At 41.4% G+C, this 26,633-nt stretch overlaps 1 protein-coding gene across 1 annotated transcript; it reads left to right on the top strand.

Annotated features, from left to right (window-relative positions):
- Positions 1–1,845: 1,845 nt before the first annotated feature.
- Positions 1,846–19,555, top strand: LYSMD4 (LysM domain containing 4). Its single transcript, XM_019983961.2, has 3 exons — positions 1,846–1,906; positions 3,225–3,514; positions 5,763–19,555. The coding sequence occupies exons 2-3, from the start codon at positions 3,233–3,235 to the stop codon at positions 6,372–6,374; spliced, it is 894 nt and encodes a 297-aa protein (XP_019839520.2). The 5' UTR covers positions 1,846–1,906; positions 3,225–3,232; the 3' UTR covers positions 6,375–19,555.
- The last annotated feature ends 7,078 nt before the right edge of the window (positions 19,556–26,633 follow it).

Genomic DNA, 26,633 nt, shown 5'->3' on the forward strand with positions numbered 1-26,633 from the left:
AGACAGGGATGAAGACCATCCCTATGGAAAAGAAATGCAAAAAAGCAAAATGGCTGTCTGGAGAGGCCTTACAAATAGCTGTGAAAAGAAGAGAAGCGAAAAGCAAAGGAGAAAAGGAAAGATATAAGCATCTGAATGTAGAGTTCCAAAGAATAGCAAGAAGAGACCAGAAAGCCTTCCTCAGCGATCAATGCAAAGAAATAGAGGAAAACAACAGAATGGGAAAGACTAGAGATCTCTTCAAGAAAATTAGAGACACCAAGGGAACATTTCATGCAAAGATGGGCTCGATAAAGGACAGAAATGGTATGGACCTAAAAGAAGCAGAAGATATTAAGAAGAGGTGGCAAGAATACACAGAAAAACTGTACAAAAAAGATCTTCACGACCCAGATAACCACGATGGTGTGATCATTCATCTAGAGCCAGACATCCTGGAATGTGAAGTCAAGGATGGGCCTTGAATAATAAAGGCCTTTCGCAGGGCCTTAGAAAGCATCACTACAAACAAAGCTAGTGGAGACAACAGGAATAAACTGTAATTATTCCAGGCAGAAGGAATGTATGGCCATCCTGGGCATAGGGAACTACACAGTAGAAGAGGACAAGTGAAGTGAAAGTAGCTCAGTTGTGCCCGACTCTTTGTGACCCCATGGACTGTGTAGTCTATGAAATTCTCCAGGTCAAAATACTGGAGTGGGTAGCCTATCCCTTCTCCAGGGGATCTTCCCAACCCAGGAATTAAACAAGGGTCTCCTGCATTGCAGGCGAATTCTTTACCAACTGAGCTATCAGGGAAGCCCTGCTATCAGGAAAGAGGGGACCAAGGCCCAAAAAGCTTACAGAAAGATCACAGGTACACAGCTGGTAAATGCAGAACTGGTGTAGGTCTCCGTGCATTTTCCATAGTGCCTCAAAGCTACTGCTAACCTACTGTGCACCTTTGGGCGAGTCTCCCTTAGGAAGCATAAACTATGAACTAAGTTGGTGGAGGTGATGGAATTCCAGATGAGCTATTTCAAATCCTAAAAGATGATGCTGTTAAAATGCTGCATTCAATATGTCAGCAAATTTGGAAAACTCAGCAGTGGCCACAAGATTGGAAAAGGTCAGTTTTCGTTCCAATCCCAAAGTAAGGCAATGACAAAGAATGTTCAAACTACTGCACAATTTCACTCATCTCACATGCTAGCAAAGTAATGCTCAAAATTCTCCAAGCCAGGCTTCAACAGTACATGAACCATGAACTTCCAGATGTTCAGGCTGGATTTAGATAAGGCAGAAGAACCAGAGATCAAATTGCCAACATTCACTGTATCATGGAGAAAGCCCTCCGCCATGTGACACTTGATAAATTATGTTTCTTTAGTCATTGTTTGCGCGGTTCGCCGTGTTACACCGGTGGACTTTTCTTTTTTATCCTTTTGGGCGGGGCGCGGCGGAGCAAACTCCTGTGTTCAGACCAGAGAAGCCCCAGGCTGCGGAGATCCCCTCACCCTCCCACGCAGATCCCCTGGGGCTCCTTCTTGGCCGGAGGCCTCAGCTACCCTCTACTAGGTACCTGAGCTGTCGTTACATATCACAGACAGACAGGGGGTGAGAGCGCGGAGGCTCAGCGGAGAGCTGGGAGAGACAGAAGACAGGACGGGCCAGGGAGAGCGGCATCCACTGTCAGGCGGGTGTGGCGAGGTTCGGTTCAGGGGCTCCACCTGGGCCCCGCCCCGCCGCCGGCATCGGCCCCGCCCCTGGGATTCGCAGGTCAGGCGCCGACCTCTCCGCACCGCCGGAGCCGCCCATCACTGATTTCATTGGCTACCTCGCCGTTCCCGCCCCCAGACACCAGCTGATTTCCGCAGCCAATCGGCAGGCGCGGCGGCGGCGGGTCTCGGGGATCCCGGATGCTGAGGTACCGGGCCTGCTGGAGGGGGGCGACGGTCCTATTTCGGGGCAGTGGCATTGTCCCGCTTGCAGTCTGGGTAGCCAGCCGCCACTCCTGAGACTCTGAGGTCACCCTCCTGCAGCTGGAGGTGCCGCGACCCAGACTGTCGAGGGCTGGCCGGAGGTTTCTGAGGTGGAGGTCGGAGGTCGTGCCTCTGTGGAACGTTGGGACTCCGCCGGTCTGAGCAGAGGACGGTCTGCTCCCGGCTTTTTCTTAGACAGCTCCTGTTTGGGGGTCCGCCTTCCTTTCGCGGAAGGAGCTCCGAGGGGAATGGAGGCCCCGGGGCTTCTTGCAGGCGCTGAGCTCCGACGGGAACGTCCGCTCGAGCCCCGGCCGCCGCGGGTGACCCTCGGACATCCGGAGAGCCGCCTCTTACCTCCTTCCCCGAGAGCCGGCGGGGGCTCCAGGGTGCGGGGTGGGGGCTGGGGCCAGGGAGGGGTCGCTCCGTGGCCCCGCTGTTCCTAAGGGCCCGCACCCCTTCTGGCTCCCAAGAAACCCAGTGCCAATTGTTTCAGGCTGTCGTTCCCGGTTTTGATATTTCATTTTGGAAGTTCATTGGAGCCACTTGGAGAGAGAAAAGGCTGCATTGTGGCTTCTGCACTTGTCTGGAAGTGAAAATAAAAACCAGACTTGGGAGGGTTCTGAAGGCCAAGGGAGCTGTGAGAAACCGAACGAATTCCTTAGTTTGACAGAAATCTTCCCCTTAACTTGCCTCACTTGTTACATAATGCAAGCCGTTTCAAGATCACAGTATTTAGTCTCATAATTCTTCTAAGCAAATGTTCTTAGTCTTGACCTTAAGTAAAACTACTTTGGAATGCTTGAAGAATTGAGCAATACTTTTTTTGTAAAAGGTTCTGAGTTTAAGAGTCTTAGTGCAAGGAAGGAAGTTGAGAGCAGTCCTTACCTCTCGTCAGTGATCCCAGCTGGTGCTTTATTACTCCAGGACCAAAAAGAGAAGTTATTTCTGTACATCTCTGGGTTCTGGGGAGACATAGCAATGGATGAGGAATAAAGGGAGAAGAAAGGGGATTCTTGTTTTTTGCTCAAAAATATGTAATTAGGAAAAAAATTATTTGCCTATCTCTCCCTTCATCTCAGCCAGAATAAATACATTTTGATATTTTTTGTGCACAAAATACTCAACACATGTCATGAGTATGTGTTGAGTATTTATTTTAGGGAAAGAAGTCATCTCTAACAAGAAGAAGACATTTATCTTCATTGTAGTCCCAGAGGAATGAATATGCCTTGTGTGGAATTAACCTTGGGGTTTGGTTTTCAGTTAAGGAAATGAGGCAGAAGGAGGTGATAACCAAGACCTTCCAAAGCCCAGCTGTGGTCTGTAGGACTCCGACCAGCCACGTTTACATGTTTGAAAATGGTGTTGAGGACTCCGAGGACTCCTCTGAGGAAGAGTCCCACCGAGTGGCCCTGCGGCCCCGGGGCAAGGAGGGCCAGAAGAAGGGTGCCCACCACCCTCACCGGCCAGGAGCAGGGGATGTGGTGCTGCTGCAGCGGGAGCTGACCCAGGGGGACAGCCTCAACAAGCTCGCTCTTCAGTATGGCTGCAAAGTAAGAAACCCCACAAGAGAAGGTGCCACCTGCCCCTTGGCCCTGTGTTAAGAGGAACAGAGGCACTCACTGAAGGGTGGGGACCCTTCCTACCTCTTCTGGACCCCCAGAAGTGGTTGGGAGAAGCCTGTTTGAGAGTAAAGGACACTCCTATCTAGCTAGAGATGGAGGGCAGGTGGAATGACCTGTTTATCACAGAGAAAGGGAATTAGGAATTTCAGGTGATGGGACAGTTCCCTCTCTGCACAGTACTTCTGGTCTTCCTTGTCCTTCCAAACTGAAATTCTGAGACCTTTTTTTCTTTTGAACACATTTTATTTAATGCATAATGGGGCCAGAGATGCCAGGCAGAGTTTATCCAAGATTTCTTCGGTGTACTTTTTTTTTTTTTTTGCTACTTTTCTGTTTTTAAACCTTTCTTGCTAATTGTAGCTTATTTGGTAAATTTTTGCCTTCTTTCTTTCAGAACTGCATGATCTATCCTTTGTATGCTGTGTATCTATATAACCCTGTTTCTCTCTTTAATTATGTTTTTAGCGTTCAGAGTGATTAACAATGGCAAAGTAAGTAGGAGAGTATTTATTGAATTGTTGCATTTTTTCCTAGATTCAAACTATTTCGTTTTGCTAGTACTATGCTACTATTTTCTATGGCTCTCTCCAAGGCTATATAAGCTACTTGTTTAAAAAATCCTTTTATCCTTGAAGGGTCTCTCATTTATCTATGCTATGCTAAGTCACTTCAGTCGTGTCCGACTCTGTGTGACCCCATAGATGGCAGCCCACCAGGCTCCCCCGTCCTTGGGATTCTCCAGGCAAGAACACTGGAGTGGGTTGCCATTTCCTACTCCAGGGATCTTCCTGACCCAGGGATCAAACCTGCATCTCCTGCATTGGCAGGCGGATTCTTTACCACTGAGCAACCTGGAAAGCCCCCTGGGACTCATAATGGTCTCTAAATTGTACTGAGATTTTTATTTGATCCTAATAATCAGCTTCTGTAGGCATACTAAATAGTTTATAGAGCAAGGGCTGAAAATTGAATCCTTTCCTACAAAGACCTGAATAGACACAGTGGGCTTCTTGGAATGCTGATGTTTAACAAATCCAAAAGAACTATGTAATTTATCTAATAAGTGATCAGGTTTCCTATTTGAAGTAAATAAGTTTGATGTTAGCTTATTAGGATCAAAGACAAAAATATCTCAAGTACCTTAAGTTACAAGATATACACCAATACAATTAAATGGTAAAAGCAATTGCTAAATAATTAAAATAATGAAGATGGTCGATTTGAATGAAGTCTGTTGACTGTTATTTACATTCTAGTTTAAATGGACTTAGGAGTTAAAACCTTAGAATCTATCTCTGATGCTTTTGGTAAGTTTTCAAACAATCACTTGAGGGAGGATTTGTCTTTGACTTACATTTCCCCCTACTTTTTAAATCTTAAAGTTTGAGTATGAGGGGAGTTTGTTATGACTTCGTCATAAACTTTGTTGTGAGTCTTTAAAATTCAGGTTGCGTTCCTTTCTCAAGTCATAATATTGAAATGGAAGGTGTCAGTCTGTAGTTTCCAACTTGATGCATTCTCTGTGCATGTTTCTAGTTATAAAAAGTGTTCTGAAAGCCTCAAACTGAATTAACTCTAGATTGCTTTTATTTTAAAAGTAAGTTTATAGGCCATATAGTACATCTGGAAAGGAAAACATAGTAGAATCATGAGAGCACACCTTTTAAGAAGTTGTTACAGATGAACTAGGTCCTAGTGTCGGTAGAGCTGGCTAAGGCTTTGTGTTTGCTGAATGCTGATATCTACTGCAGCTACTAAATTAAATTCTGATGCAGGAGAGAAGTCAGCCAGACAGGGGCACTGTTGCCTAAAAAGTTAACTGCAGAAAGGGCTACAGCCTTCTTTTACCATGAAGTGTTTCACCTTAAGGCTTTTTATTGAAGGCACACTTTAAACAAATAAATTCTTTTCCAAAACTGATCTTGAGTTGCTCCAATTTGTCAGTCTATACAAAAATTTGATGACTAAGCTGTACATTAAGGCCGAGTTAAAGCCAAAAACAATTATTCAGCCTGAACTCAATTATGTGTATAGTTAAACAGTTTTCGAGTGTTTGTCAGATTCTTAGGTGATGTGAGTGTGGACCATCACCCAGGAAGGTTAAGTGCCACTTTTTGGATATTAGTTTTAAACAGCTTTACATATTTTGTGATGTTTGTCTTCATGGCTTCCCTAGGTCGCAGATATCAAGAAAGTCAACAACTTCATCAGAGAACAAGACTTATATGCTTTAAAATCTATTAAGATTCCAGTGAAAAACCACGGCATCCTAACAGAGACCCACAAAGAACTTAGACCCCTCCTGAACTCATCCTCAGAGACCAGAGTGACCTTCGAGGAGCAGCCAGACCCAGACAGAGCAGCTGTCAATGCTAGTGCCTCATCTAGCTCACTGACGGATTTCTTTAAGGGCATTGATCAGAATATTGAACATGCAGTTCAGTCAGAAATCTTTTTGAGTGAAAGTTACTCCATAGAGACCTCCAGTCAGCCACTGCTTCCTGCTCCTCCGAAGATACCAACAAATGGTGCAGACTGTGGAATTCAGTGGTGGAATGCTGTTTTTATCATGCTTCTAATTGGAGTTGTTTTACCAGTGTTTTATTTGGTCTATTTTAAAATACAAGCTACTAGTGAGACCCCTAGTATCTTGAATACAACTGCTATCCCCAATGGCTCCATGGCAGGGAATGCAGTTCCAGGGCAAGCCCCCAGATTAGCAATTCCAATGCCAACCATCCCCTCTTCAGACAGCCAGTTCAGTCAGACCACCCACGGGGGGAACTAGCTCTTGTTTCTAAGGAATCAGGCCAGCTATAGCACTTGGGCTTCTGCTAATGTTGGCCATATCTTAGCATGCTGCTTTTTTTTTTTTTTTTTTTTTCTGTGACATATGGACAGATTTCAGAAGTCACCATCATGTTCTCCGTCACATTCATCATGGGGAGTGGACTCATCCAAGCCTGTGGGAGCCAAAACATCAGCATTCTCAGCCTCTTTTACATCCAGAGAAGAGCGACAGGAGAGACGTTTGCACATGGCAAATGCTGCTCCTTGAAGGCATTTAGTGGACTGGACTCGTGTGTCTTCACAATAGCACTGTAGGCCCTCAAGTTGGACATGCTTGGAGGGAGATGAATGGCCTTGGCAGACGGACCTGCGTATGGGAGACCCTGGTGTCAGCTTTGTTTGTCTGTGTGTTGCTTTGTCCCCTGCCTATTGTGGAGGGATGACTGGCTCTGAAAAATGATGTTTTGTATATCTCCCCAGCAAAAACGGTATGCAATAATGAGATGTCACCCTGTTTCAGGGCGTGATACATTAGAGTTGTAACAAGCCCTGCTTCACATTTACACCCAGATAGCTTTTTTATGTCATATCTAGAATTTTGAAAGCCCTAAATCTAAACTGCTGTAGTATTGAGTAAGTAGCAGTTCTGTTCCTCATAATTTTAGAGCTCCTTAATCTGACACACAGGCACATTTTAAGCTCTTCCTGCGCAGCCGGCACTTCCTGGCCGGAACATTTGAAGGCCGTGGCCCAGTTTCACCTGAGGACCTTTTCCATAGTGATTGCTAACTGGATTCCCCAAGTCAGCATCCTTGGAAGGAGCTCTTTCTGATCTGTGTCGAGTGGAGTAGGTAAGGGAGAAACATGAGTGCCTTATCACCCAGGTCCCAACATGTGACATGTGCTCAAAAGAAAAAAAGGTTTCAGAATTTCAGTTTGGAAGGACAAGGAAAACCAGAAGTACTGTGCAGAGAGGGAACTGTCCCATCACCTGAAATTCCTAATTCCCTTTCTCTGTGATGAACAGGTCATTCCACCTGCCTTCCATCTCTAGCTAGATAGGAGTGTCCTTTACTCTAGAACAGGCTTCTGCCAACCACTTCTGGGGGTCAGGAAGAGGTAGGAAGGGTCCCCACCCTTCAGTGAGTGCCTCTGTTCCTCTTAACACAGGGCCAAGGGGCAGGTGGCGCCTTCTCCTGTGGGGTTTCTTACTTTGTGCAGATACCTCTTTGACGTAGTGTTTTTATTTTCTTTAGATATAGTCCCAGAAGTGGAATTGCTGGATCATGTTGTAGTTCCATTTTTTAATTTTTGAGGAACGTCTGTTTTCCATAGTGGCTATACCAATCTGTAATCTCACCAATATCTCTCTTCATTGGAGAAATGTCTATTCAGGTTCTTTGCCATTATAAATTAATTTTTTTTTTTTTTTTTGCTGTTGAGTTACAAGTTCTTTATACATTTTAGATATTAACCCCTTATCAGATACATGGTTTACAAATATTTTTCTCCCATTCCATAGGTTATCTTTTTATTTTTTTAATGCTTTCTTTTGCTGTGCAGAAGCTTTTTACTTTGATGTAGTCCCATTTATTTATTTTTTTATCTTGTTGTTTGTGCTTTAAGTGTCATATCCAAAAAAAATTGCAAACACTGATGTCATGGAGCTTACTGCCTGTTATTTTCTAGTAGTTTTATGGTTTCTAGTCTTTGAGTCAAGTCTTTAATTGATTTCAAGTTAATTTTTGTGAGTGGTGTAAGATAGGCATCTACTTTCATTCTTTGCATGTGAATATTCAATTTCCCCACCCCTGCTGTCAAAAAGACTGTTTTTTTCTCCATTGATTATTCTTGGCTCCCTTGTGAAATATTGCTTGACTCTATATGAATGGGTTTATTTCTGGGCTCTTGATTCTGTTCCATTGGTGTGTGGTTTTAATGTCATTACCATACTGTTTTGATAACTATTGCTACATAGCTTGTAATCAGAAAATGTGATGCTGCCTACTTTGTACTTCTTTCTCAGGATTGCTTTGGTTCTTCAGAGTCTTTTGTGGCTCTGTATAATTTTTGGTACTGTATAGTTTTTCTCTAATTCTGTGAAAAGTGCCATTGAAATCTTGATAAGAGACTGTTGAATCTATAGATAGCTTTAAATAATGTTAAATCTTCAATCCATGAGCACAGGATAGTTTTTCCTTTATTTGTATCTCCTTCATTTTCTTTCATCTATATCTTGTAGTTTTCAGTGTAGAGATATTTCATGTCTTTGGTTAAATTTATTCATAAGTATTTCATTGTTTTTGATGCTTTTAAGTGGCATCATTTTATTTCTTTTTCAGATAACTCATTGTTAGCATATAGAAACACTATTGTTTCTTTTGTATCCTGGAACTTCACTGAATTTGTTAATTAAATCTAACTTTTTTTTGGTAGAGGCTTTAGGATTTTGAATATGTAATATGTCAACTGCAAATGTTGACATTTTTATTTCTTCTTTTTTACTTCTGGTACTTTTTTTTTTTTTCTTGATTCCACTTCTGATTGCTCTGGGTAGGACTTCCAGAACTATATTGAATAGAAGTTTTGAGAGTGGACACCCTTGTCTTGTTCCTGATCTTATGGGAAAAACTTTCAGCCTTTCACCATTGATCATGATATTAGCTGTGGACTTGTCATATTTATGGTCTTTGTTATGTTGAGATATGTTGTTTCTATACCTAATTTGTTAAGAGTTATTTTTTTTAAATCAGGAACAGATATTTTATTTTGTCAGATTCTTTTTCAGCATCTTTTGAGATGATCATATGATTTTTATCCATTTTGTTAATGAGGTGTATCACACTGATTTATTTGCAAATGTTGGAACATCTCTGCATCTGTGGAATAAATCACAGTTAATCATAGTAAATGATCCTTTTAATGTACTATTGAATTTAGAATGCTGATATTTTATTGAGAATTTTTGCATCAGGAATACTGACATATAAGTTTTTTTTCTTATAGTAACTTTCTTAGAATAGATAATGCTGGCCATGTAAAATAAATTTGGGAGTTTTCCCGCTTTGATTTTTGAGAATACTATCAGTAGGATTGGCATTAATTCTCCTTTAACTGTTTGGTAAAATTCACCAGTGAAGCCGTCTGGCTGTGGGCTTTTCTCTGTTGGAAGATTTTTTATTACTAATTCAGTCTCCTCACTTGTAGTTGGTCTGCAGATTTTCTATTTCTTTCTGATTCAGCCTTTATAGGTTGTATGTTTCTAAGAATTTTTCCATTTCTTCTAGATTGTCCAGTTTGTTAGCATATAGTTGTTCATAGTAGCTCCATGGAGTCTTTGTAAATCTTTGAATCAGTTGTAATGTATTTTTTCATTTGTAATTTTTTTGATTTGGGTCCTTTCTTTTTTCCTTGGTTAGTCTAGCCAAAGATTTGTCTAATTTTGTTTATCTTTTTGAAGATCCAGTTTTTAGTTTCTTATCTTTTTAGTCTCTATTTCATTTTATCTCCTCTAATCTTTCTTTCCTTTCTTCAACTAACTTTGAACTTAATTTATTCTTCTTTCTGTAGTTCTTTGAGGTGTAAAGTTAGGTGGTTTATTTGAATTATTTCTTAATGTAGGTGTCTATTGCTGTGTGTTTTCCTCTTAGATCTGCTTTCTCTGCAACACATACATTTTGATACGTTGTGTTTTCATTTTGGTTTGTGTCAAGAAACTTATCTGTCTCTCTTTAAAAAGATCATATACCATGATCAAGTCAGATTTGTTCCAGGAATGCAATAATTCTTCCATATATGCAAATCAATCAATGTGATACACCATGTTAACAAATTTAAAGCTAACCATATGATAATCTCAATAGATGCAGAAAAAGCTTTTGACACAATTCAACCCCATTTATGATTAAAAAAACTCCTCAAAAAATGGGTACAGAAGGAACCTACCTTAACATAATAAAGGTCATATACAACAAACACAGCAAACCTTATTCTAAATAGTGAAAACCTGAAAGCATTCCCTCTGAAATCAGGAACAAGACAAGGGTGCCCACTCTCACCATTATTACTCAACATAATTTTGGAAATCCTAACTATGGCAGTCTGAGAAGAAAAAGAATAAATGGAATCCAGATTGGAAAGAAAGAAGTAAAACTCTCACTATTTGCAGATGACAGATTCAAATAGATGACTGTTTACAGATACTGTACATAGAAAACCCTAAAGATACTGTCAGAAAATTATAGAGCTAATCGGTGAATTTAGTAGCATTGCAGGATACAAAATCAATACACAGAAATCACTTGCATTCCTATACACTAAAAATGAAAAATCAGAGAAATTAAGGAATCAATCCTACTTACTATTGCAACAAAAAGAATAGAATATCTAGGAATAAACTTATCTAAGGAGACATGTAAAGATGCTGTAAAGAACAATATCGCATAGGAACCTGGAATGTTAGGTCCATCAATCAAGGTAAATTGGAAGTGGTCAAACAGGAGATGGCAAACGTGAAAATGGACATTTTAGGAATCAGTGAATTAAAATGGACTGGAATGGGCAAATTAACTCAGTTGACCATTATATCTACTACTGTGGGCAAGAATCCCTTTGAAGAAATGGGGTAGCCCTCATAGTCAAAAAGAGTCTGAAATGCAGTTCTTGTTTGCAATCTCAAAAACGACAGGATGATCTCTGTTCATTTCCAAGGCAAACCATTCAATATCATAGTAATCCAAGTCTATGCCCAAGCAGTAATGCTGAAGAGCAAGTTGAACAGTTTTATGAAGACATGCAAAACCTAGGACTAACACCGTAAAACGATGTCCTTTTCATCATAGGGGACTGGAATGCAAAAGGAGGAAGTCAAGAGATACTGGAGTAACAGGCAAATTTGGCCTTGGAATACAAAATGAAGCAGGGCAAAGAGTTTTGCCAAGCGAATGCACTGGTCATAGTAAACACCCTCTTCCAACAACACCAGAGACAACTCTACACATGGACATCACCAGATGGTCAATACTGAAATCAGATTGATTATATTCTTCACAGCCAAAGATGGAGAAGCTCTGTACAGTCAGCAAAAACAAGACCAGGAGCTGACTGTGTCTCAGATCATGAACTCCTTATTGCCAAATTCAGACTTAAATTGAAGAAGTAGGGAAAACCACTAGTCCATTCAGGTATGACCTATATCAATCCCTTATGGTTATACAGTGGAATTGACAAATAGATAAGGGATTAGATCTGATAGACAGAGCACCTGAAGAACTATGGACAGCGGTTCGTGACATTGTACAGGAGGCAGGGATCAAGACCATCCTCAAGAAGAAGAACTGCAAAAAGGCAAAATGGTTATCTGAAGAGGCCTTACAAATAGCTGAGAAAAGAAGAGAAGTGAAAGGCAAAGGAGAAAAGGAAAGATATACCCATTTGAATGCAGAGTTCCAAAGAATAGCAAGGAGAAATCAGAAAGCCTTCCTCAGTGATCAATGCAAGGAAATAGAGGGAAACAATAGAATGGGAAAGACTAGAGATCTTTTCAAGAAAATTAGAGATACCAAGGGAATATTTCATGCAAAGATGGGCACAATAAAGGACAGAAATGGTATGGACCTAACAGAAGCAGAAGATATTAAGAAGAGGTGGCAAGAATACAAAGAAGAACTATACAAAAAAGATCTTCATGACCCAGATAATCACGATGGTGTGATCAGTCACCTAGAGCCAGACACCCTGGAGTCTGAAGTCAAGTGGACCTTAGGAAACACCACCACAAACAAAGCTAGTGGAGGTGATGGAATTCCAGTTGAGCTATTTCAAACCCTAAAAGATGATGCTATTAAAGTGCTGCACTCAATATGCCAGCATATCTGGAAAACTCAGCAGTGGCCACAGGACCAGAAAAGGTCAGTTTTCATTCCAATCCCAAAGAATGTTCAAACTACCACACAGTTGCACTCATCTCATATGCTAGCAAAGTAATGCGCAAAATTCTCCAAGTCAGTCTTCAACAGTATGTAAACTGTGAACTTCCAGATGTTCAAGCTGGATTTAGAATAGGCAGAGAAACCAGAAATAAAATTGCCAACATCTGTTGGGTCATTGAAACAGCAAGAGCATTCCAGAAAAATATCTATTTCTGCTTTATTAACTACGCCAAAGCCTTTGACTGTGTAGATCACAACAAACTGGAAAATTCTGTAAGAGATGGTAACCAGATCACCTGACCTGCCTCCTGAGAAACCTATATGCGGGTTAGGAAGCAACAGTTAGAACTGGGCATAGAACAACAGACTGGTTCCAAATCGGGAAAGGAGTACATCAAGGCTGTATATTGTCACCCTGCTTATTTAACTTATGCAAAATGCTGGGCTGGATGAAGCACAAGCTGGAATCAAGATTGCCAGGAGAAATATCAACCTCAGATACACAGATGACACCACCCTTATGGCAGAAAGTGAAGAAGAACTAAAGAGTCTCGAGGATAGTGAAAGAGGAGAGTGAAAAAGTTGGCTTAAAACTCAACATTCAGAAAACTAAGACGGCATCTTGTCCCATCACTTCATGGCAAATAGATGGGGAAACAATGTAAACAGTGACAGACTTTATTTGGGGGGGGCTCCAAAATCACTGCAGATGGTGACTGCAGCCATGAAATTAAAAGATGTCTGCTCTTTGGAAGAAAAGCTATGACCAACCTAGACAGCATGTTAAAAAACAGAGACGTTACTTTGCTGACCAAAGTCCATCTAGTCAAAGCTATGGTTTTACCAGTAGTCATGTATGAATGTGAGAGTTGGACTATAAAGAAAGCTGAGCACCAAAGAATTGATGCTTTTGAACTGTGGTGTTGGAGAAGACTCTTGAGAGTCCCTTGGACCTCAAGGAGATCAAACCAGTCAATCCTAAAGGAAATCAGTCCTGAATAGTCATTGGAAGGACTGATGCTGAAGCTGAAACTCCAATAGTTTGGCCACCTGATTTGAAGAACTGACTCATTGGAAAAGACTCTGATGCTGGGAAAGACTGAAAGCAGGAGGAGAAGCAGATGACAGAGGATGAGATGGTTGGATGGCATCACTGATTCGATGGACATGAGTTTAGCTTGGGAGTTGGTGATGGACAGGGAGGCCTGGCGTGCTGCAGTCCATGGGGTCACTAATGAACTGAAGGAGACAAAAAGAGCTGTGTACAGAAAACTATAAGACACTGATGAAAGAAATCAAAGATGACATAAATAGATATTACATGACTCTGGGTTGTAAGAATCAATATTGTGAAAATGAGTATACTACCACATGCAGTCTATAGATTTAATGCAGTCCCTATCACTTTTCACTTTCATGCATTGGAGAAGGAAATGGCAACCCATTCCAGTGTTCTTGCCTGGAGAATCCCAGGGACAGGGGAGCCTGGTAGGCTGCCGTCTATGGGGTCACACAGAGTCGGACATGACTGAAGCAACTTAGCAGCAGCAGCATCACATTACCAATGGCATTTTTCAAAGAACTAGAACAAAAAATTTCACAATTCATATGGAAACACAAAAGACCCCAAATAGCCAAAGCAATCTTGAGAAAGAAGAATGGAGCTGGAGGAATCAACTTACCTGGTTTCAGACTATACTACAAAGCTCCAGTAATCAAGACAGTATGGTACTGGCACAAAAGCAGAAATATAGATGAATGGAACAATACAGAAAGCCTAGTGATAACCCCATCTATGGGCAGCTTATCTTTGACAAAGAAGGCAAGAATATATAATGGGGGAAAGATCTCTTCAATAAATGTCTCTTCAATAAATGTTGCTGAGAGAACTGTGTAAAAGAATGATATTAGAACACTTCCTAACACTATACACAAAGATGAAATCAAAATGGATTAAATACCTAATTATAAGGTCACAAATCATAGAATTCTTAGAAGAAAACATAGGCAGAACACGGTATGACATAATCATAGAAAGATCCTCTATGACCCACCTCCTAGAATAATGGAAATAAAAACAAAAAAAGTAGGATCTAGTTAAACTTATCTTTTGCAAAGCAAAGGAAACTATAAACAAGGTGAAAAGACATCACTCAAAATGGGAGAAAATAATAGCAAATGAAACAACTGACAAAAGTTCAATTTCCAAAATATACAAAGAACTCATACAATCCAATACCAGAAAAACAACCCAATCAAAAAATGGGGAAAAGACCTAAAAAGACATTTCTGCAAAGAAGACATTAAGATGGCTAATAAAAACATAAAAAGATGCTCAACATCACTCATTATTAGAGAAATGGAAATCAAAACTACAATGAGATACCGCCTCACACTGGTCAGAATGACCGTCATCAAAAGACCCACAAACAACAAGTGCTGGAGAGAGTGTGGAGAGAAAGAAATCTTTCACTTCTTGTGGGAATGTGAATTGATACAGCCACTACGGAAGACAGTATGGAGATTCCTTTAAAAACTAAGAATAAAACTACCATATGACCCAGCATTACCAGTTCTAGGGATATACCCTGAGGAAACCAAAACTGAAAAAGATACAGGTACCCCAATGTTCATTGCAGCACTGTTTATAATATCTAGGACATGGAAGCAACCTAGATATTCATTGACAGATTAATGGATAAAGAACCTGTGGTACGTATATACAATGGAATATTACTCAGCCATAAAAAGGAACACATTTGAGTCAGTGCTAATGAGGTGGATGAACCTAGAGCCTATTATACAGAGTGAAGTAAGTTAGAAAGAAACATATATTAACACACACACATACACATATATATGGAATCTAGAAAGATGGTATAGATGAACCTATTTGCAGAGCAGCAGTGGAGATGCAGGCATAGGGAACAGAAATTTATGGACATGGGTGGGGAGGGAGGAAGGAGAGGGTGAGATAAATGGAGAGAGTAGCATGAAAGAATATACACTACCTTATGTAAAATAGCCAATGGAGGTTTGTAGTATGAGTAAGAGTTGGACTGTGAAGAAAGCTGAGCGCTGAAGAATTGATGCTTTTGAACTGTGGTGTTGAAGAAGACTCTTGAGAGTCCCTTGGACTGCAAGGAGATCCAACCAGTCCATTCTAAAGGAGATCAGTCCTGGGTGTTCATTGGAAGGACTGATGCTGAAGCTGAAATTCCAATATTTTGGCCACCTCATGCAAAGAGTTGACTCATTGGAAAAGACCCTGATGCTGGGAGGGATTGGGGGCAGGAGGAGAAGGGGACGACAGAGGATGAGATGGCTGGATGGCATCACCGACTCGATGGGCATGAGTTTGAGTGAACTCTGGGAGTTGGTGATGGACAGGGAGACTTGGCGTGTTGCAATTCATGGGTTCGCAAAGAGTCGGACACGACTGAGTGACTAAACTGAACTGAATAATTTCATAAATTATTTTCAGACTGTCTTGTACACCTATTTTTCCTTGCTTCTTATCCTGCTTTCTGTCTTTTGTATGTGTGTGTGTTTTGATGTCTTTTGGTATCATTTGCTTTGACTTATGTATCATGTTCTTTTGTGACTGTGTGTGTGTGTGTGTGTGTGCGTGCGTGTGTGCGCATGCTCAGTTACTCAGTCATGTCTGACTCTTTGCAACCCCCTGGACTGCAACCCACCAGGCTCCTCTGCCCATGGAATTTTCCAGGCAAGAATACTAGAATGGGTTGCCAGTTCCTACTCCGGGGGCTCTTCCTGACCCAGGGATCGATCCTGCATCTTTGGTGTCTTCTGGATGGGCAGGTGTGTTCCTTCCACTGCACCATCTGGGAAGCACCTTTTGTGTGACTACTATAGATTTTTCCCTCGTGATTTTCATGAGGCTTGCATGAAATATCTTAAAATTATAACACTTTTAAACTGATATGGTTTTTGAAATTTACTCTTTTACTTCTGCCTCTGACATTTTAGGTTATTGATGTTAAAGTTACTTTTTCATATTATGTAAACCAATAGTGGATTATTGTAATATGGTTATTTCTACATTTATTTTTTCACTTTTAAACTAGAGGTGTAAGTGAATTACATGTATATTATAGAATCTAACTTTGACTATATATTTACTATTACCAGTGAGTTTTATGCTACTTTCCTGTTTTTATGGTGATAATTTGTGTCCTTTTATTTCCACTCAGAGAACTCCTTTAGCATTTCTTGTAAGATAAGTCTGCTGCTGCTGCTGCTAAGTCACTTCAGTCATGTCTGACTCTGTGCGACCTCATAGACAGCAGTCCACCAGGCTCCCCTGTCCCTGGGATTCTCCAGGCAAGAACACTGGAGTGGGTTGCCATTTCCTTTTCCAATGCATGGAAGTAAAAAGTGAAAATAAAGTCGCTCAGTCATGTCTGACTCTTCGCAACCCCCTGGACTGCAGCCTACCAGGCTTCTCTGCCCATGGGATTTTCCAGGCAAGAGTACTGGAGTGGGTTGCCATTGCCTTCTCCGAAGATAAGTCTAGTGGTCATGAACTCCCTCAGCTTTTGTGTGGGAGAGTCTTGTCTCTCCTTTATTTCTGGAGAACAGCTTAGCTGGGTATAGAATTCTTGGCTGAAAGGTTTTTCTTTTGCTATTCTGACTGTATCATTCCTGGCCTGACAAGTTTTTATTGAGAAATTCACTTATGGGGGTGTCCTTGTCTGTAAATTCTCTCTTTTCTCTTGATAATTTCAAATTTCTTTCTTTGCTTTTAACTTTTGTCATTTAATTACATGTCTTGATGTAACCATATTTGAGTTCTTGGGATCCTTTGGGCCCATTGATCTGGATGTCCATTTCTCTCTTGAAATTTCTGACACTTTTAGTCATGTTTATTTAAATATACTTTCTGTACCTTTCTCTTCTTCTCCTGGAATTCCCAGCTGATGGGAATTCCAGGTATAGATACACACACACTCTCACACACACACACATACACACTGGTTGTGTCTCATAAGTCCTATAGACTTTCTTCCCCCTTCTTCACTCTTTTTTTTTGTTTGTTTTTGCTTCTCTGATAGATAATTTCAAATGTCTTGTCTCCTAGATCATTTATTCTTTCCTCTGCATAGTTGAGCTTGCTTTTGAAGCTCTCTTGAATTCTTCAATTCAGTCATTGTATTTTTCAACTCCAGTATTTCTATTTAAGTTCGGGTTTTTGGTTTCTTTTTCTTTGTGGAACTTCTTGTATTGTTCATGCATTGTTTTTTCTAATTTTGTTTATTTGTCTGTCTTTGTGTTCTTCTGATTTACTAACCTTCCTTAAGAGAATTATTCTGAATATATTGACAGTGCATAAATCTTTATTTCTTTAGGGTCAGTTATTGAGCTTGAGCTTTATTAGTTTCCTTTGGTGGTGTCACCTTTACCTGGTTTGTGTGTGTGTGTGTGTGTGAACTTAAATTCCTTACCTGGGTGTCTGAACATTTGAATAACTGGTCTTCTATTCCATACTTTATATGTATCATTTGGCAGAGATAGTTCTCCATCAGTCAGCTCAGTTTGGGTTTCTGGGCTTGTCTGCCCCTAACATTTTGGGGCAGGTAAGGCTTACTATTAAGGTCTATTTTGGGATAAGGACACTGCCTGGTGGGGCATGTGGAGCTTCTGGCTGAGAACAGTTGGGTTGCAATGGTGCCTTGGTTCCCTGCAAGACTATAAAATAGGCTTCATGGTTGCCTAAATTCTCTAGTCAGGCTTACTAGACAGTTGATAGAGGGGCCTATGAATTAGCTTACTTATTTGGAGAGTAGCTCCAAATAACCTTGCAGGTGTTCCTGGCCAGGCTTTCTGCAGGAAGGGGCCAGGAGCTGTACTCAGCAGTGGATGGGGCTATGAAGTACCTCCATGACTGGGTAGAGCTGGGGAGCTCTCCAGACCCCAAAAGGCTTTTGTTTGTGATCTCTCCCGGTTGAACCAGTTTAAAATGGTGCCACTGGCTTTGCTCTGGCTACTTTTACTCTCTGCTCAAACATAATTGGGCTATGCAGCCTCCAGGAGTTCTTTCCAGCCTTTCTGGACAGGTGGGACGGCAGCTACCCTGAGTAGTGGACTGGGCTGTGACTCACCAGGCTCCAGTGATGACAAGGCTCTTCTTTTAAGGATCTGAATCGGGCAGACCTGACCATGCTGATGGTTAGCCTGTGCCATTTTCCAGGCTCTTTAGATGAGCAAAGTTGCTGGTTGGGACTATTACTTGAGCACTGCAGGTGGCAGCTTGGTCTGCCAAGATCTGAGTGCTGGTTGTAGCAGGACTTTCCCCACTTCTCTGTCACAATCAGATTCCAAGAGGTCAAGCCCTGCAGAATTCCCACAACCCCCATGGGATGAGAATGGCGTAGGGGCTCCCAAAGGGAAACCCACAATGCTGATGGGACTGGATGTCCACCCTTGGCTCTTTTTTCCCACTAGAGGAGCAATAGGCTCAGAGAAGACATCTTGGCTTCATACTGTGCCTGTCTGTGGGCCAGTCGTGCAGACAGCATGTAGCTATTCCTCTTACCCTTCTAATGCAGTCTGTCTTGGTCTCTACAGAGCTTCAGTCTCACCCCTCTGTTCTTGAATTCTCTCAGTAGGTGTCTCATCCATGAATTATTAGTTGTTCTTCTTGTGAGGGTGAAGTGAAGTCAGGAATGACTTATGCTGCCCTCTTAGTGATATCAGGCCTTTAACACTTTTCATCAAGTCTAAGTTCTTAGTTGGGTTGCCCATCACAGTTTTTTTTTTATTATGGTAAAATATATATAACATAAAGTTTACCATTTTAACTGTTTTAAGTGTGCAATTCCATGCTATTAAGTACACTCATAGTGTTGTGCAATCATCACCACAACTCTGATTTTCCTAAACAGAAACTCCATTAAAGAAAACTCCTTCTCCCCTTTCCTTAGCCCCTGGTTGACTTTCCATATCTATAAATTTGACTACTGTAGTAGTACCCAATTCCATGTAAGTGAAGTCATACAATATTTGCCTTTTTGTGTCTGGCTCACTTAGCATATTGCTTGCAAATTTCATGTTTTAGCATGTGGAGTAATATTCCATTGTATGTATGCACCACATTTTTTTTATCCATTCATTCACCACTTGGCTTGCTTCCATGAACATAGTTTTAAAGGGATCCTTTTAAGTAAATTTGCAATGTTTCTTATGCTGTTGATCAGAAGAAAGTCATAAACCTTACATTTGATTATTATTTTTGGTAGAAAAAATTTATAATTTCCAACAAATGTTGTCTTTTTTTTCTCTTCCTTTTTACTAAAACAAACTTCCTCACTGATTCATAAAATCTAACTGTTAATACATGCCTAGCTCTGTTGGGGATACAGCTGTGGGTAGTGTCCCTCCCCTGGTAAAGTTTATCTTCCCAATAGACAGTAAACAAGCACAGTCATTTCAGGTATGAAAAGTGCTGTGCAGGTGCCATAAGGGAATGTGCTGGGGCATACCTGTATGGGGACAAAGTCACTTTTGATCTGAACTGCATCCATGTGCAGGATCCTGAAAAGTGAAGTTGCTCAGTCGTGTCCTACTCTTTGCAACCTACAGATTGTAGCCCACCAAGCTCTTTCTGTCCATGGGATTCTCCAGGCAAGAATACTGGAGTGGGTTGCCATTTGCAGGCAGATGCTGTAACCTCTGTGCCACCAGGGAAGCCCCAGGATCCTGAAAGATCCCACCAAATAGTCCTTACTCACTTTATTTGCACTCTGAAGCCTTTGGGAGAAAAAATGTGTTTAAAGTTTCAATGGACAGGGATACACACACACACACACACACACACACACACACACACACACGGAATACTTAGGAGGCATAAGAGGGGAAAGCCAGTCAGATATACATAGTCCATATTTACCTCAAGAAAGAGAAAAAAGGAAGAAAACCCTCAGTGTTACTGTTTAAAATGTAGCCTGGCACAGAGGAGCTTTGTCCAGACTTCCAACTGTGGACTTCCTATTTAAGCCTGGTCTCTCTAGGTGGTTTGGTGGCCGGAGTATCATCTGGTCCAGAGAACAAATAATCAGCACTGGAGACAGTTGTTGTGGTTTTTGGTTTCTTTTGACTTTATTTATCTAGCTGCATCAGGTCTTATTTGAGCACACAGGATCCTCGTTGGATCATGTGGGATCTGTCATTGGGGCACACGGAATCTCTAGTGCTGGTGCCTGGGCTTAGTTGCTCCATGGCATGCATGCATGCATGCAGTTGTGTCTGACTCTTTGACCCCATGGACTGTAGCCTGCCAGGCTCCTCTGTCCGTGGGATTCTTCAGGCAAGAATATTGGAGTGGGTAGCCATTACCTTTTCCAGGGGATCTTCCTGACCCAGGAATCGAACCTGGGTCTCCTGTATTGCAGGTAGATTCTTTACCATCTGAGCCATGGGAGCCTAATTCTCTGATCATGGATCTAACACACATCCCCTGCGTTGCCAGGTGGATTCTTAACTGCTGGACCACGAGGGAAGTCCCTGGAGACAGTTTTTAAGAGAACAGGTAAAGCGGCAGATTTCTGGATAAGCTTAGTTTTTGGAGTCGGATGGTGTTAGAATTTCAGTTTCCCTGTCACTTGGCTGCTGTTAAAATGCTGTCATTTCAGGGCAGCGTTTGCAACCCTGCCAACATGAAGCTTCTATCAGAGGGTTTGCTACTTACTTGTAGCTATTGTTCAGGAGCAGTGCTGGCCTGTTCCTTCTGGGTTTTTCTCCAGCTACAACTCATGCTTTGATACCAGTTTTCTAATGAGCAAAGAGTAGCTGCCACTTCTTTCTCCAGGCTTTTTTTACCCCCATGATTACTTGGAAGTGTTCTTCTGATGCAAGCCAGGAGCTCCTTCATTATGGACATCTTTGACTAAATAGTTGAAACTGTGTGTAAGATGGAGTTTAAAAATGTTCACTGTCCCTGTCAGGAGCATGAAGGATATTGATTCCTGTGGTCTGGCAGGTTCACCAACACCCCCATGTCTGGTGCCCTAGAGGGAATGTCAGAGAAGGCAGTGGAATGGACTAATTTATCTATTTAAGTGACACACAGAGCACTACCTCTGTGCAAGGTCCTGGCTGGGGTGACTCACAGAGGTGAGGGAGGTGTGGCCTGGGAGTTATCACCTGGGAACAGTCAAGGCTCTGTGCAAGGCCTGGACTGCAGTGGGAGGGAGAGGTGGCAGGAGACGTCTAAACCCACTGAACTGAGAGAATAGCCACTCGGGTTGACAGGGGAAGGAGACTGAGCCCACTGTAGGAAGTACCCAAGCAGATGTGAAGATTTCGTTTTGGGAAAATACTAAGATGCAGCCCTAAGAGTGAAAACAATCATTAATCCATTACACTCATCAGATGCCAGATAATGCTCTAGGAGCTTTATACACACTCATTTCATCCTCACAATGTCCTTGTGAGGTTGGCACTTACTATTCCTATTTTACAGATGGAAAAACTAAGCCAAGAGTACATAGCTAGTAAATGGGGGTGCCAGGAGTCCAGCCCAGGCTGACGGGCTTAGGAACTGCTGCTCTTAATCGCTTTACTCAGGACCTTGCTGCTCTGCTACCTGGGTGACTGTCCACTGTGGGGCTGGGGAAGGGCACTGACCACATGACCAGGGCTCACAGACCATGGTGGGCACTTGAACCTTAACTGCCCTTGGATTGTGGCTTCACAAAGTGGGGTTTGGGGAGAGGGCAGCAGAGAGTGAAGAATTCAGAAAATTTACTGGTTCACATGGGGCACTGGCCATGCAGTGACAAGAAAAGTCAGGTCTACTGCCTGAACCGTAGGAGAAATGTAGACTCTGCATTTTACCTCCCTGTTTTCTTGGTAGTGTCCCTGAGCAAATGAGCCAGACTCCTTGGCTGAGAAAGAAACCTCATTTGTGTCAGTAAAGTAGTTTCCCTTAGCCATTTCCCTGCCAAGACCCAACGCCTGGTGACAGGACTCCTCCAAGCTTATTTCCAGAGAGGATGTCTGGCTGTCTTCCTCAAGCTGAGCAGGGACACAAGGGACAGAATCCATTTTTGTCCATTCTCCAGGAACTGAGTACAGACTCTTTGCCTTCCTACGCAGCCAATTAGGCCCCATGGCCCCGGGAAGGACTGGCATGGTGGCCACGTGCAGCTCCAACCTGTGACCTCTGCCCTCTCCCATCTGTACTCAAAGCTGTGCAGGGGCCTTGAGGGATTGCCACAGCAGTGCTTTTTCACACACTCAGGGAGACTTTCTCAGATCTTCAGAAAACACTATTATTTTTAAAGCCCATTCACTGCCCCTGAATAAGGAACACATGCTGTCATATCCATTGGTTCATTCATAAATCTTCCAAAGCATGAGTTATATGTCAGATCACCAGATATATGTGATAACAAGATATGATTTCTGCCTCTAAGGTATGTGTAAATCTAATGGGAAAGATAAAGCCTGTGTAAAAGTGGTGATATGTCAGAGCATGCTTGGGTCCAGGAGAGGGAAAAGGGTTTGATGACACTCAGTTGGTAAAGTAAGAAAGATTTTCTAGAGAAGTTGGTATTTCCTTAGTTGGCACCTGAAGGGTGGGTGGAATTTTGTAAGATGATAATGGATGGCTCTCCCAATGTTCTAGTGATGGACAAAGACCTAGAGGCTGGAGACCAGGAAGATCATGTGAACAGGGAACTGTGAGCGGCCTAGTGGTCTGGAGTGAAGGAAGTGTGAATGAAATTGTGGAAAATGCTGCAATAATAGTTTGGGGCCAGCTTATAGACAACCTTGAATTCTATACATAAATGATTTGGACATTATTTGATGGACATTGGCAAGGTATGGAAAGTCTTTGAACAGTAGAGAATGTTGGTGAGCACTGACTTTAAGAATAGTAATCCCACAGTTTTGGAGGGGAGAAACCTTAAAAAGGTGATGTAGGTCAGTATTGGCAATTTGTGGGTGTTTTTTGGGTTTTTGTTTTTGCAGGTGGTAACTGGAGATACTTTATTTTTCTTTTACTTGTTAAAAATTGAGGTATAGGGACTTCCCTGGTGGTACAGTGGATAAGAATCCACCTGTCAATGCAGGGAACACAGGTTTGATCCCTGGTCCAGGAAGCTTCTAAGCCCCTGCACCACAACTGTTGAGCCCACTCTCTTCTACAAGCCACAGCCACTGGGCCTGAGCACCCTATAGAGCCCGTGAGCTGCAAATACTGAAGCCTGTGCACCTCGAACCCGTGCTCCGCAACAAGAGAAGACACTGCGACTAGAGACAGCAGTCCTTGTTCTCCGCAACTAGAGAAAGCCTGCGCAGCAATGAAGACCCAGCGCAACCAGAAATAAAATAAACAAATGAACTTTTAAAAATAAATTTTAAAAATTGAGATATAGCTGATATACAATATTATATATGTTTCAAGTGGCCAATATCATGATTTACACTTTTTAAAAGTTATACTGCATTCATAGTTATTTTAAATGATTGGCTATATTCCCTGTGTTGTCTGAGAAATCTTTGTAGCTTATTTATTTTATGCATAGTAGTTTGTGCCTCTTAATTCTCTACCCCTATTACGCCTCTCCCCATTTCTGTCTCCACATTGGTAACTGCTAGTTTGTTCTGTGAATCTGTTTCTGTTTTGTTATATGCATTCTTTTTCTTTTTTTTTTTTATAGATTCCACATGTAAGTGATGACATGTAGTGTTTGTCTTTTCCTATCTGACTTATTTCACAAGCCTAATACCCTCCAGGTCCATCCATGTTGTTACAAATGGCAAAATTTCATTCTTTTTTATGGCCAAGTTGTGTGTGTATATACACACACACACACACACACACACACATATATATATACACACATATATATACATATATATACACATATATATAATCACATTTTTATACATGTCCATCAGTTGATGGACACTTCCATATCTTGGCAATTGTAGACAATGCTGCTATGAACATTGGTGTGCATGTGTCTTTTCCAATTAGTGTTTCTTTTTTTTTTTTTCCAGATACCCAAGTAGTGGAATTTCTGAGTCATATTGTAGTTTTATTTTGAGACACCTCCATAATGTTTTCCTCAATGGCTGCACCAGTTTACTTCATACCAACACTGTACTAAAGTTCTCTTTTCTTCACATCCTCACCAGTTGTTCTTTTTGATAATAGCCATTCTAACAGATGTGAGGGGAAAACTGTGGTTTTTAATTTGTATTTTTCTTTTTTTCCCCCAAGACTTATTTTATGTTTTTAAAATTTTTTTAATTGGAGGAAAGTTGCTTTACAATGATGCGTTGGTTTCTGCCATACAACAATGCAAATCAGTCATAATTATACATATATCAGCTCCCTCCTGAGTCTCCCTCCCCTCCCTTATCCCACCTTACCCCTCTAGGTCATTACAGAATGCCAGGCTGGGCTCCCTGTGTTATATATAGACTTCTAACTAGTTATCTATTTTATACATGTATATATGTCAATGCTACTTTCTCTGTTCATCCCACTCGTACCTTTCCTCACCGTGTCCACAAGTCCGTTCTCTATATCTGTGTCTCCATTCCTTCCCTGCAAATAGGTTCATCAATACCGTATTTCTAGATTCCATATACACGCATTAATATACTGTATTTGTTTTTCTCTTTCTGACGTCACTCTGTATAAAAGGCTCTAGGCTCACCTGCATTTTTCTCATGATTCACAGTGTTGCTCATCGTTTCATAGGCTTATTTGCTATCTGTGTGTCCTCTTTGGAAAAGAGGTCTTCAAGTCTATTCAAATCTTCTCTCATTTTTTAAATTGGGTTATTAGCATTCTTGATGCCAAGTTGTATGAGCTGTTTATATATTTTGGATATTAATCCCTTACTGGTCATATAATTTGCAAATATTTTCTCCCATTCAGTAGTTTTTTTCATTTTGTTGCTAGTTTCCTTTGCTGTGCAAAATTTTAATTAGGTCCCACTTGGTTATTTTTGCTTTTATTTGTTTTAGAGACAGATTTGAAAAAAAATATTGCTGTGATTTATGTCAGAATGTTTGGCCTGTTTTCTTCTAGCAGTTGATGATTTCCAGTCTTACATTTAAGCCTTTAATCCATTTTGAATTTATTTTTGTATATGGTATTAAGACATGTTCCGATTTCATCCTTTCACATGTAGCTGTGAGTTTTCCTGTGCCACTTATTGAAGAGACTGTCTTTTCTCCATTATACATTCCTGCCTCCTTTGTCATAGCTTAATTGACCCTAAGTGTGTGGATTTGTTTCTGGTCTCTCGGTTTTGTTCCACTGATCAACATGTCAGCTTTTGTGCCGGTATCATACTGTTTTGATTACTGTAGCTGAAATCAGGGGTGAGTGATTCATCCAGCTCTGTTCTTTCTCAAGATTATTTTGGCTATCCCAGGACCTTTTGTGTTTCCATACAAATTTTAAAATTATTTATTCTAGTTCTGTGAAAAATGCCTTTGGTATTTTGATAGAGATTACATTGAATCTGTATATTTCTTGGATAATATGGTCATTTTAGCAATATTAATTCTTCCAGTCCATGAACATTGTATATATTTCCATTTGTTTGTGTTTTCTTCAGTTTCTTTCATCGGTGCCTTATAGTTTTCCAAATATAGGTCGTTTACCTTCTTAGGTAGGTTTCAGTTCACTTCAGTTCAGTTCAGTTGCTCAGTCGTGTCTGACTCCTTGCGACCCCATGAATCGCAGCACGCCGGGCCTCCCTGTCCATCACCATCTCCCAGAGTTCACTCAGACTCATGTCCATTGAGTCAGTGATACCATCCTGCCATCTCATCCTCTGTCGTCCCCTTCTCCTCCTGCCCCCAATCCCTCCCAGTATCAGAGTCTTTTCCAATGAGTCAACTCTTTGCATGAGGTGGAAAAAGGACTGGAGTTTCAGCTTTAGCATCATTCCTTCCAAAGAACACCCAGGGCTGATCTCCTTTAGAATGGACTGGCTGGATCTCCTTGCAGTCCAAGGGACTCTCAAGAATCTTCTCCAACACCACAGTTCAAAAGCATCAATTCTTTGGCACTCAGCTTTCTTCACAGTCCAACTCTCACATCCATACATGACCACTGGAAAAACCATAGCCTTGACTAGATGGACCTTTGTTGGCAAAGTAATGTCTCTGCTTTTGAATATGCTATCTAGGTTGGTCATAACTTTCCTTCCAAGGAGTAAGTGTCTTTTAATTTCATGGCTGCAGTCACCATCTGTAGTGATTTTGGAGCCCAGAAAAATAAAGTCTGACACTGTTTCCCCATCTATTTCTCATGAAGTGATGGGACCAGA

This window comes from Bos indicus, chromosome 21, assembly GCF_029378745.1.
Source record: "Bos indicus isolate NIAB-ARS_2022 breed Sahiwal x Tharparkar chromosome 21, NIAB-ARS_B.indTharparkar_mat_pri_1.0, whole genome shotgun sequence".
In the NCBI taxonomy this organism is placed as follows: Eukaryota; Metazoa; Chordata; class Mammalia; order Artiodactyla; family Bovidae; genus Bos; species Bos indicus.

Excerpts from the sequence above, each read along its gene's own strand:
- LYSMD4 (XM_019983961.2), top strand. The coding sequence starts at position 3,233 with ATGAGGCAGAAGGAGGTGATAACCAAGACCTTCCAAAGCCCAGCTGTG. Across the intron at positions 3,515-5,762 it reads CTCTTCAGTATGGCTGCAAA|GTCGCAGATATCAAGAAAGT; the intron begins GTAAGAAACCCC and ends TGGCTTCCCTAG.